Here is a 12,402-nt window from a genome sequence, read left to right on the forward strand (position 1 = left end):
CAAGGACGAGCATGAAATCACTCTCCACGCCCCTGTTTCCCTCCCACCCCCATTCACGCTTTCTAATATGTGCAGTTTTCCTAAAAGTCAAATAAAAGCAGTGTGGCGCGATGGGGAAAAAATACAAAGGCTCTTTGAACTCAGTCGGGCATTAGAGAAAACATTATACTCCTAAAACCATCTTTAATTCCGCTCCCGCTTCTCTGGATTTTCGCTTTCGACGCAACAAACGTTTTATTTATTTATTTATTTCCCAGACAAAAAGTTGTTTTGATCACGTCGTCTCATCCAAACGTTGCTGGAGAGAAGATCAGGAGCAGAGAACGGAACGGACTGCTTGTATAAGACCGATTCACTTTTTTTTGGGGGGGTGCTCATATCAGACCGATATCCGATATCAAAATCGGATCGGACACTTTAAATCCTTGAGCGAGGTAACGCGAACCCAGGAGATGAATAATTTAAGATAGGTTGGTTGTATGGATATAGAAAAAAAAAGCTTTATTGAAAGCTGCTCGGGTGTTGATATTTGGGGGGGGCGCACAGTGACGTGGCAATAAAAGTGATTTCTGACAACGCAGGGCGGTTATGGCAACGCGCTCCAAAGTGGATCCGGACGATCGAATTTCTTCCGTCTCGGCGTCCTGCAACCTGTACGCATAGGGAAGCGGGAAGACGGCGTTTTGCAAGCAAACGGTGACGTTGGAAGGCAGGAGCCACCAATGATACGAGCCGCTCCTCTTCCGCCGGCCCGGCCGCGATGAGCGGGCGCCGGAGCTCTGCTGCACATCCACGGAGCCAGCACAGCCAGCCTCGGCCGTCGAGGGGATGCGGCATCGCTACGCGGGAGCCCCAAAGCAAAAGCCAACCGGCGGCCAATCCACCCCGGAGCCGGACGCGCCTGTTTTCAGCCTGCCGCCCCCGCCCTCCTCGCACCGCGCCTCCGCTAGCGACGCACACCGCCGGAGCCTGCAGGAGCTCCCGTGCGTGAGCCAACCCGCTCGAGACGCGCGGCATCAGGACCCCTGGGTTCCGTTTTTTCCCAGCTGCCACTGCAGCGTTTCCACGCAGGACTCGAACCATTCACAAAACCGGCAGCAGCAGCAGCAGCAGCAGCAGCGGCAGCATCACCCTCACGCCGCACCGCCACCGCAGCCCTCCCCACCCGCACCCCCACCTCTACCGCCGCCGAACGCCTCCTCCTCCTCACTGCTGTTTTCTCGGGAATCCAAACGAGGAGATCGTCTGGGAAGGAGCGCCAGTCATTACCAACAGGCGAGCATCGTGGAACGCTGCAGGGGAGGAGGAGGAGCAGCAGGAGGAGAGCGCAGGCAATTGCAGCAGCAACAGCAGCACTGTCATCCAAGCCTCCCACCGAGGGACTCCTCCCCTGAAGGAATCCGTGCAAACTCCCAGAAAAGGTGCACGGAGCTACAGGAGCAACACCTCCCGCCGTTGAGAGCGCGGCAGCAGCTCCTGGTGGGCAGTAGTTTGCCCGTCAACCACTGCGCCAGCGGCCCCGGCGCCGAGCTATGTAGGAGCCAACAGGCTCCGCCGCCGCTGCGCCAACAGCGGCAAAGCGCCCCGCAAGAAGCCGACAAGTGCCCGCGGACCCCCACCGAGGACCCTGGCAGAGAGAGCCCCAACTACGGCTCCAGCTATCACCTGTGGCCCGACAGCCCGCATAAAGGAGAGGAGAGGATCCGCATCGAGCTTCACAAGGTACACCCGTGTCGTAATAGGCATTGACAAGCGCACATTTTCTATCCTCAATGACCACGCCTGGCCTCAATCTGCTTTTTTCTCCAAACCTTTTGGGAAAAAAAAAATAAAAAATACGTCACAGGTCTTATCTGCGAGGAAATATGTTTCAGTTGGCCTCACACACCTGTTCCGTGTCGCGGTGTTGTTTTGCTCCAGCGCGCAACACAGCCTCACTGAAATATTCAAATGAGGCTCCCGTGGCAGGCGATCCCTGCGAAACAAAAGCGTCTTTTGTTGCTGCCAGACAAGGAGAAAAGCTTTTTTCGTGTTTGGGTTTTGTCAGCCGGCTGCGATCACACCTGGCGCTCGCTGCATGCGTGCCGCCGGGCCTCCGCATTCCTCCGAGCGCGCATAGCGCTTGCGAGTCGCAGCCAATGAATCCAGGCAGGAATATTCTTTTTTTTTGGTTTGTTTTGTATGAATTGAGTAAATATCACTCTGTTTTGCAACTGCATGGTCGGAAAAGAGGAGTTTCACAACTACGGTAATGGAGTCACTCAATGCCGAGGATGAAGACATAGGAATAGGCACATGGGCATATTTTGTCGATAATTCAACTATGAAAGTAGCTATGCAGATGAAAAATAATAGTTTCATAGTTACTGTAAAAAGTCGATCAATGCAGAGGATAAAAAAACATATGAATAGGCACAAAGGCATTTTTAGTCGGTTCTATTTGAATTTACCTAAGAGAGTAGCTTTGCAGATAAGAAAGAAAACTGCTGTAACCAAGTGAGTCGATGCAGAGGATAAAGAACGTATGAATAGGCACGAAGGCTTATTTCGTGGGTTTCTTTAAGAGAGTAGCTATGCAGATGAGAAAGCCAAGTTTCACAACTACTGTAACCGAGTCCTGTCAATGCAGAGGATAACATATGAATAGGCACGAAGACATTTTAGTTGGTTCTTTCTTAATTCTACTAAGAGAGTAGTTATGCAGGTGAAACAGAGAAGTTTTACAGCTACTGTATCCAAGTCAGTCAATGCAGAGCATAAAGAACATATGAATAGGCACAAATGTGTATTTAGTTGGTTCTATTTTAAATCAACTAAGAAAGTACCTTTGTAGATAAAACAGAAAAGTTGCACAACTGCTATAACCAAGTCAGTCAATGCAGAGGATAAAGAAAATATGAATAGGCACGAAGGTATGTTTCGTCGGTTCTATTTTAATTCAACTAAGAAAATAGCTTTGCAGATGACAAAGAAAGGTGATGAAAAAAAGTTACTGAAAAAAGTCAATACAGAGGATAAATAACATATGAATAGGCACCAAGGTATATTTTCTCGGTTTTATTTTAATTCAACTAAAAGAAAATAGCTATGCAGATGAAAGAGAAAAGTTTCACGGTTACTATGTAAGTCAGTCAATGCAGAGGATAAAGAACGTATGACTAGGCACAAATGCATTTTTAATTGGTTCTATTTGAATTTACCTAAGAGAGTATCTGCAGATAATAAAGAAAAGTTGCCAAACTGCTGAAACCAAGTCAGTCAATGCAGAGGATAAAGAACATATGAATAGGCACAAAGGCTTATTTAGTGGGTTTCTTTAAGAGAGTAGCTATGCAGATGAAAAGCAAAAGTTTCACTACTACTGTAACCGAGTCAATCAATGCAGAGGATAACATATGAATAGGCACAAATACATATTTAGTTGGTTCTATTTAATAGAGTAGGTATGCAGATGAACTATGGTAACCGAGTCAGTCAATGCAGAGGATAAAGAACATATGAATGGGCACAAAGGTGCACTACAGTAACGTCCACGCAATACAAAATCTAACTTACAGCAATGTCCGGATATTTTTAGACATCCCGAAAAAAATGTTCGTATCTACCGTTTTTTCGTAAGTCGAATGATCGTTAGTAGGGGAGCGTCTGTACTACAAACATCTCAGTCAATGAGGATGATGAAGAACACATGAATCTTGGCACAAACTGTCACAAAGCGGGTCAGGAAGCAGGAAGTTGGAACTCATTTGCGTAGACGATCTGTCACTTGAATTGAGAAAGAAAAGTTGTCCAACACACAAACGGACCAAAAACAAAACAAAGCAGGATCAAATGCAGGCAGAACTACAGACTAGGCATTTAACGGGATTAAACACAACTTGCAGGAATCTCTCAGAGTGTTACACCGAAGTGCAACAAAGTCCAACAAGCACTACAAGAATAACAGGTATCAAACAGGCATGAACAGGTTTTCAACAAGGGTAAACAACCATCTGGCAAAGGGCAGTTCCAAAAGCGTTTAAGTACCGTATTTTCCGCACTAGAAGGCGCACCGGGTTATAGGGCGCAACCCCCAAAAACAGTTTTTGGTCCTATATTTTCCATACATAAGGCGCACCGGACTATAAGGCACTACAATGGGAACGTCATACTTATTACCCCCTTAACATTCCGAAAGCTTGGAAAGAAGCAAATACGTGTCTCAGACAGGTGCGGAAACAGTGTCTGTACGATGTCACCAAACAAACATTTCTTAGTTTCCATTTTATTTTTTGCTGGCAACTGTGTGGACAGCAAAGTAAGAATTGTATTGTGCAGGGAAACAGGGTTATTTACTGTGCATATGACAATAAACACTTTTTAGTTTAAAAATAGACTCATCACAGAAACATCAAGGTCGTTCTAAAACAAGATACCGGGAAAATATAAAGCCGCATAGCTCACCTAAGTTCTCTTGCAGCCATCACTTTTAATAATGATACGTAACCATGGTCTTCTTACAACCGTGAGTGTAGTAAATCCAGGAGAGTCAAATATTTACAAATACAAAAAAGTATCTTTTCGGCCAATTGCAGGCTTTGTTTCGCCCCTTTAGCCTATGCGAGCCTGTAAATGATAAAAAGGATCCGCCCCCTTTTCCTCCGAATAACTTCAGCCAATAGTGACTGATTCAAATGATGATTGACACATTGGTTAGGAAATGAAACCCCGGTATATAAATCCCAACATACACCGCGGACGACTTCGCCTTCGGGGGAAAATCTAGTCGGCGGCTGCTTGCCTAAGTTGCAAGACTTTGCGACTTAATATTGATCCATATATAAGGCGCACTGTATTATAAGGCGTATGGTCAGCTTTTGAAAAAAATAAAGGCTTTTAGGTGCGCCTTATAGTGCGGAAAATACGGTACTCATAGGAGTAACCAGGAAATGCAGGTCAGCTGGTGTCAAGGGGCGGGGCCAGCTGGGCGCCATGACAACCGTGCAGGACATGACACAAATATTCTCTTTTTTTGGTTAAGTTCCGTTTTTATTCACCCTATCATCTCTGTTTTGCACTTGAGGAAGTATAGCCATGCAAAATAAAATGAAAAGTTTCACAACTACTACTTTATTAAGACGGAATATAAGGAGGATGAATCTCGGCACAAACATAGTGCCACAATTGTCGAATTCAGCTTAAATCTGTTTTGCGTCTGTATGCAAATTAAAAAGAATTCTACTGTGAATTCAATTCCCTACAGAGGATAGAGAACATATGAACTAAGGAAAAAGCATTTTTTGGTTTATTTTGGTTTGAATTCAGATCAACTCCCTCGGTTTTGCACTTAGATAAATAGATAGATAGATACTTTAATTATCCCCGTAGGGAAATTCACACTTCCAACATTATCCTTGTGTTAAAAATAAAATAAAAGGTATAGAATACAAAACTACCTAATATAACGTATTAAAGAAGAGCATTTAAATACTGTTACGGAAAATACACACTGTAATAAAATAGGGTGATATGCAAATGTGGGGGTGGGGTTTAATGTGGGCTTTTACTCCCCCGGGTGGAGTTCAAGAGCCTCATGGCATGAGGGAGAAATGATCTCCTCACTCTGTCCGTGGAACAAGACTGTGACAGCAGTCTTTCGCTGAAGCTACTCTTCTGTCTGGAGATGATGCTGTATAGACGTATCAACGCTGAGGATAAAGAGTATACACATCTAGGCACAATCATTGTTTTATTGGTTTATTCCAGTTCACATGAATCTTAACTCGTTCGGTTTTTCACTTAAGTAGGTAGCAGAGCAGACACAACTACAGTAAGCGACCTGTTCTATGCGGAGGATAAAGAACATACAAATCAAGGCACAAAAACATTATTTTAGTTTGATCCCGTTTGAAATCATCCCGACTCTCTCGGTTTTGCATTTATGAAACGAATAATTTCACAACTTCTGTTAGCAACTCAGTCAACGCGGAGGATAAAGAAGATATGAATCCGAGCACAAACACATTGTTTTTTACTTTGGTTCTGCTTCAATTTAGCCCAACTTTCTTTGTTTAGCATTTAAGAAATTAGACATGTAGGAAAAAAATAAGAGTTACACATCTACTGTCAGCATCCGACTCAATGCGGAGGAGAAAGAATTTGTTTTGGTTTTTTTCATAATCAGGGGTCACGAAACCTTATTGAAGCTGAGAGCTACTTTGGTTGCTACTGATTAGCTTGAGTGCTAACAGTTTGATATGCTTTTCTAAAATAACAACTTGTGTTGTTACTGTGTTATTACTTTGTTATTATCATGTTATTACCTAGTTAAAATGATAAAAAGGCTCTTAATAGGAGGAGTAAACATCTAACATTTAAAAATCAAATTTCTCAGAAAATCTCAATGACCTATCACTGGGGAATTATTTGCCCAACACAATCTGTTTTGCACACAGACAAATAATCTAAACCAGGGGTGTCAAACTCATTTTGACTCAGGGGCCACACGATAGAATAACCATTCTGTCGGGGGCCGGACTAGTAGATTAAAGAGAAAGAAAAAGAGATAAAGAAATAAGAGAAAGAGGGAGGGAAAAGGAGAGAGGGTGGGACAAAGAAAGATAGAGAGAGAGAGAGAGAGAAAGAAAGAAATCCAAAGAGAAATAGAAAGACAGAAGGAGAGAAAAGAGGAAAAGCGCGAAGGGTATGAAGAAGGAAAAGAGAGAAAAGGAAAAAAGGAAGTTAGAGTAAAAGAGATTAAAAGACATAGAGAAATAGAAAAAGAGATACAGAGAGAGAGAGAAAAGGGGTGAGAGAGAGCCAGAGAGAGAGAAAAGGGGTGAGAGAGAGCCAGAGAGAGAGAAAAGGGGTGAGAGAGAGAGGGAGAGAGAGAGAGAAAAGGGGTGAGAGAGAGAGAGGGAGAGAGAGAGAGAGAAAAGGGGTGAGAGAGAGACAAGAGAGAGAGAGAGAGAGAAAAGGGGTGAGAGAGAGAAAAGGGGTGAGAGAGAGACAAAGGGGTGAGAGAGAGAGACAGAGAGAGAGAGAAAAGGGGTGAGAGAGATAGACAGAGAGAGAGAGAAAAGGGGTGAGAGAGAGAGAGACAGACAGAGATAGAGAAAAGGGGTGAGAGAGAGTGACAGAGAGAGAGAGAAAAGGGGTGAGAGAGAGACAGAGAGAAAGAAAAGGGGTGAGGGAGAGAGAAATAAATAAATACAAGTACAGAGTCTTTGTTCGAGGCACCTGGCTTTGGCAACATCAAGTTGACCTATTTCAACCTGCAGCTTGTTTTTCTCTTGCGCTTCTCTGAGTGTCGTCTCGCGGGCCGGATTCAATCCCTTAGCGGGCCTGATGTGGCCCGCGGGCCGCCTGTTTGACACCTGTGATCTAAACAAAAAAATAATGATTTACTAATTTCATGTCACAGCAACAAATACATAAATCAACCCTGGTATTATAATAATTCTCAATTTTAGGCATTTTATAACAAATCATTCGCCATTGCAAGCATTTAACAATGTATTAAAAATCATTGGAAGCCTTTCATTAATAAAAAAAAATATATATCTGTATTGAAAGTGTAATCACAAATAAAAACTAAAAATAGCAATAATAATAACCAGAATATAAAAACATTCATAAAGCATTCTTCATTGCAAACATTGGTTGGAAAAAGATTCATAAAGCCCTCTTCATTTCAAGTGTTTCCAAATAAATATAGCGCTCATTCTCATCAATCCCTCAATAACTAGAAACATTGAAGCATTAAGAAGCATTTTTGATTGCAAGCGTTTCAAAATAAATATAGCACTCATTGTTATCGAGCCCTTACCAACTAGAATAATAAAGCAATCTTCATTGCAAGTATTTAATAGTAAGAAAAATACACTTATACAACATTCTTCATTTCATCAGTTTCATAATAATTACAGCACTCATTTTTATGAAGCCCTCAATAACCAGAAAAATAGAAGCATTAATAAAGCATGCTTCATGGCAGGCATTTAATAATAGACAATAGAGGCGGGTGTTCGTCATTGCAAACGTTTAATAACAAGAAAATTGTCACGGGACCGGAACAGATCGGAGGCAGGAGGCAGGAAGGATGAACTCAATCGCGTAACGACCAGTTACTTTTATTTAGCAAAATAAAAGTTGTCCAACACTCGGGGTCAAAACAAATCAAAAACAGGCTTACAGGCAAACAGGAACTTCGACTAGGAATACTCACAAAACAGGCTTTTACTCAGAACGGGCAAACACAGGTTTCCTCAAGTCAGACAGAACAGATGAATGCAGAACAGAAAACGCAATGAACCAGCAACCGCAATCCCCAAAACCCGCCTTTAAGAAGCACACATGCAAATTAGACGATCTGCTACAGCTGGTGCCCAGGGGACGGGGCCAGCCGGTCGCCACGGCGACCATGCTGGACATGACAAAAATATACACATTGATAAAGCAATAATAACTAGAAAATAGAAGCGTTGAATCACGTTCTTCTTCTCAAGCGTTTTAAAATAAATATAGCACTCATGCTTATCGAGCCAATAACTGAAAAAATAGAAGCATTGATAAAGCATTCTTCATTGCAAACATTTAAAACTTTGAAAATAGAGGCGTTGAAGTGCGTTCTTCAAGCATTTAATGACAAGAAAATGGACAAGTTTATAAAGCATACTTAATTGCGAGCATTTATAAAACACACATTATAAAGCATTCGTCATTTCAAGTGTTTCAAAATCAATATAGCACTTATTCTTATCAAACCCTCAATCACTATAGAAATTTAGGCATTGATAAAGCATTCTTCATAACAAGCATTTAATAACAAGAAAATCGACACATTTATAAAGTTTTCTTCATTGCAACCATTTAATAGTAAGAAAAAGACACATTTATAAAGCATTCTTCATTTCAAGTGTTTCAAAATGAATATAGAACTCATTCTTGTCAAGCTTTCAATAAACAGAAAAATAGAAGCATTAATAAAGCATTCTTCATCGAAAGCATTTAATAGTTGGAAAAAGGGCACATTTATAAAGCATTCTTCATTTCAAGCCTTTCAAAATAAATATACCGTAGCACTTATTCTTATCAACCCCTTTCAAGCATACTTCATAACGAGCCTTTACTATATAGAAATAGACACATTATAAAGCATTCGTCATTTCAAGTGTTTCAAAAAGAAATATAACACTCATTCTTATCAAGCCCTTAATAGCTATAAAAATGGAACAATTATTAAAGCAATCTTCATTGCAAGCATTTTATAACTAGAAAATAGAAGCCTTTAAGCGCCTTCTTCATAACAAGTGTTTAATAAGAAGAAAATAGACTCGTTTATAAAGCATACATTATAAAGCATTCGTCATTTTAAGTGTTTCAAAACAAATATAGCACTCATTTTTATCAAACCCTGAACAACTACAAAAATGAGGTATTAATAAAGCATTCTTCATAACAAGCATTTATTAACTTGAACATTTTATAAAGCTTTCTCCATGGCAACCATTTAAAAGTTAGAAAAATACACATTTATAAAGCATTCTTCATTTCAAGCGTTTCCAAATAAATAAAGCACTCATTCTTATTAAGCCCTCCATAACCAGAAAAATAGAAGCATTGATAAAGCATTCTTCATTGCAAACATTTAAAACTTTGAAAATAGAGGCATCGAAGCGCGTTGTCAAGCATTTAATAACAAGAAAATGGACACGTTTATAAAGAAAACTTAATCGCGAGCATTTACTAGTTAGAAAAAGACACATTATAAAGCATTCGTCATTTCAAGTGTTTCCAAATAAATATAGCACTCATTATTATCAAACCCTCAATATTTAAAGAAATTTAGGCATTAATAAAGCATTCTTCATAACAAGCACATAACGACAACAAAATAGACACATTCATAAACTTTTCTTCATTGCGAGCTTTTAATAGTAAGAAAAAAACACATTTATAAAGCATTCTTCATTTCAAGTGTTTAATTAAAAAAAGTAGGAGCATTTCTACATTACAAGGGTAATAAAGCATTCTCCATTGCAAGCGTTTACGAATAAATATACCACTCATTCTCATCAAGTGGCATTGCTTAGCTGCAGTGTTCCCTCTAAGCTGCTAAGTTTTTAAAGTTTTTGAGAACCGGCTTCTTCGACTCGGCTCACTAAAAGGAACTGGCTCTTTCAGGTCCTAAACGGCTCTTCGGGTTGTTTTTGCTTCTTTCATCCCTATATGACCAAATATAATGTAAAATTATGCACAAAATTACTTAAAGGAAGGGGGAATAGACCAAAAAAGAAAAAAATACCAAAATGAAAAAGTAGTGTAAAGCTGAGAAAAAAGGACAAAAGGAAGAGAAAAAAAGAAGAAAAAATTCAGCCTGAAAAAAAGAAAAGAAAGAAACAAAGGAAAAAAGTAAATAGAGAACAAAAAGAAAAAGTAACACCTAGGAAAAAATAAACACAATGAGATTTTTTTAAAACAGATTAAAAAAAAGGAAAAAAAAAACAGGGAAAAAGAAGAAAAAGTTTGTGTTGCATTCAAATAATTTCCAATTATACCAAGTCAATCTTGTTGCCAACATAATAATAATAATAATAATAATTTCCTTTGTATTGTCATTCTTTGTAACAATGTACACAGAACGAAATGTCGATACACCTGACCCGTTGTAGCGAGCCGATGCAGCCGCAGCCAACAGAGGGCGCCGCCATTTTACCAATTAGGTATGACTCGGCCGAGGCGCGAACCAGCGACATTGTACTTCCACAAAAAAAATGTGATTAAATACAGATCTGTATCGTGCAACCGACTAAATAAGCCCCTCAAAATGTTAGTACCGTATTTTCCGCACTATAAGGCGCACCGGGTTATAGGGCGCACCCCCAAGAAATAGTTTTTGGTCCTATTTTTGACATACATAAGGCGCACCGGATTATAAGGCGCTACAATGGGAACGTGGACAAAACAGTCAGATGATTCAGTCCAACTGATTACCCCCTTAACATTCCCAAAGCTTGCAAAGAAGCAAATACGTGTCGTAGACACGTGCGGATGCGGTGTCTGTACGATGTCACTCAAATGCATCGTTCCATCATTTGGAAGGTTAAAGTCTTGGGATTCAAGAAATGCCAACCATTCCTTAGTTTCTATTTTCTTTTTCGCTCGCAACTTTACTGTGCATATGACAATAAACACTTGGAATTGAGTTGAATTTAAAAATAGACACTCCATTCCATCCATTATCTGCACCGCTTATCACAGAAACATCGAGTTCAGTCTGAAACAAGATACAGGGATAATATATAGCCGGAGTAGCTCACCGAAGTCGTTGTGTTCATAATAATGTGCAGCCAATGTCCTCTTATATCCGTGAGTTTAGTAAATCCAGGGGAATAAAATATTTACAAATACAGAATAGTAAAAAATGCTTTCTCTATGCCGTCAGCCACGTGCTATACACATTCATCTTTTTTGGCCAATTGCAGGCTTTGTTTTGCCGTTTAAGCCTATGCCAGCCTGTAAATGATAAAAAGGATCCGCCCCTTGACCTCCGAATAACTTTAGCCAATAGTGATCGATTCAAATGATGATTGACACATTGGTTAGCCAATGAAACGCCGGTAAATAAATCCCAGCATACACCGCGGATTACTTCGCCTTCGGGGGAAAATCGAGTCGGCGGCTGCAAGTTAGTTGCAAGACTTTGCGACTTATTATAGATCCATATATAAGGCGCACTGTATTATAAGGCGCATGGTCAGCTTTTGAAAAAAATAAAGGCTTTTAGGTGCGCCTTATAGTGCAGAAAATACGGTATTATGCGACAAAATATGTCAGGAAAAAAAAAGAAATGGAAATCTTGTGAAAGAATTGTTGTAAAAACAAATGACAATTGTAGGCCGTACACCTTTGCATTAGTCAATTCATTCAAAAGTGATAATTCACATTTGTCCGTTCCAGGTTCGACAATTATCGGTCCGATACTTCCGGCTCCCGATAGCATCCGACGACTAAATCGTAAAAAAACCTCAGAGGGATCGTTGGTAAACGTGCCGGGAAGACAGTTACGCTGCTCGTTGGAGACATTCTAAATAACAACATGAATATAGACATGCTGAGTAAATGATGTCGGGCAGGGCCTCATAAAATAAACTCTTCCGGGCATTCAATCACCAAAGGTCGAAAGGAAAGGCGGGAGAGTTATCGCCAGCCTCTCTTTTGGCGTGTTCGTCGATACGTAACGTGGAGAAAAAAAAAAGAGTTGGGATTGATTTAAGTTTCAAAAATATCCAGGACAGAATTTTGGCGCTACGGGCAATTTATATGAAGTATTATTGTAATCAACAAACTCAGACTAGATCTGATTTGAATTAGCTTTATAAAAAGAGTTACCGCTAGTAAATATAATAAACCGACCTTTTT

The 12,402-nt window shown here is 40.5% G+C and overlaps 1 protein-coding gene across 1 annotated transcript in view; it reads left to right on the forward strand.

Annotated features, from left to right (window-relative positions):
• Positions 1-583: 583 nt before the first annotated feature.
• kcnn1a (potassium intermediate/small conductance calcium-activated channel, subfamily N, member 1a) overlaps positions 584-12,402 on the forward strand; it is a 176,618-nt gene continuing 164,799 nt past the window's right edge. Inside the window, exon 1 of the mRNA XM_088348762.1 lies at positions 584-1,722. Within this exon, the coding sequence (XP_088204888.1) occupies positions 829-1,722 (894 nt within the window). The 5' untranslated portion in view covers positions 584-828. The remainder of the gene's footprint in view (positions 1,723-12,402) is intronic.

Source organism: Urocampus carinirostris, chromosome 1 (assembly GCF_059441175.1).
Source record: "Urocampus carinirostris isolate Australia breed hairy pipefish chromosome 1, RoL_Ucar_1.0, whole genome shotgun sequence".
Classification (NCBI taxonomy): Eukaryota; Metazoa; Chordata; class Actinopteri; order Syngnathiformes; family Syngnathidae; genus Urocampus; species Urocampus carinirostris.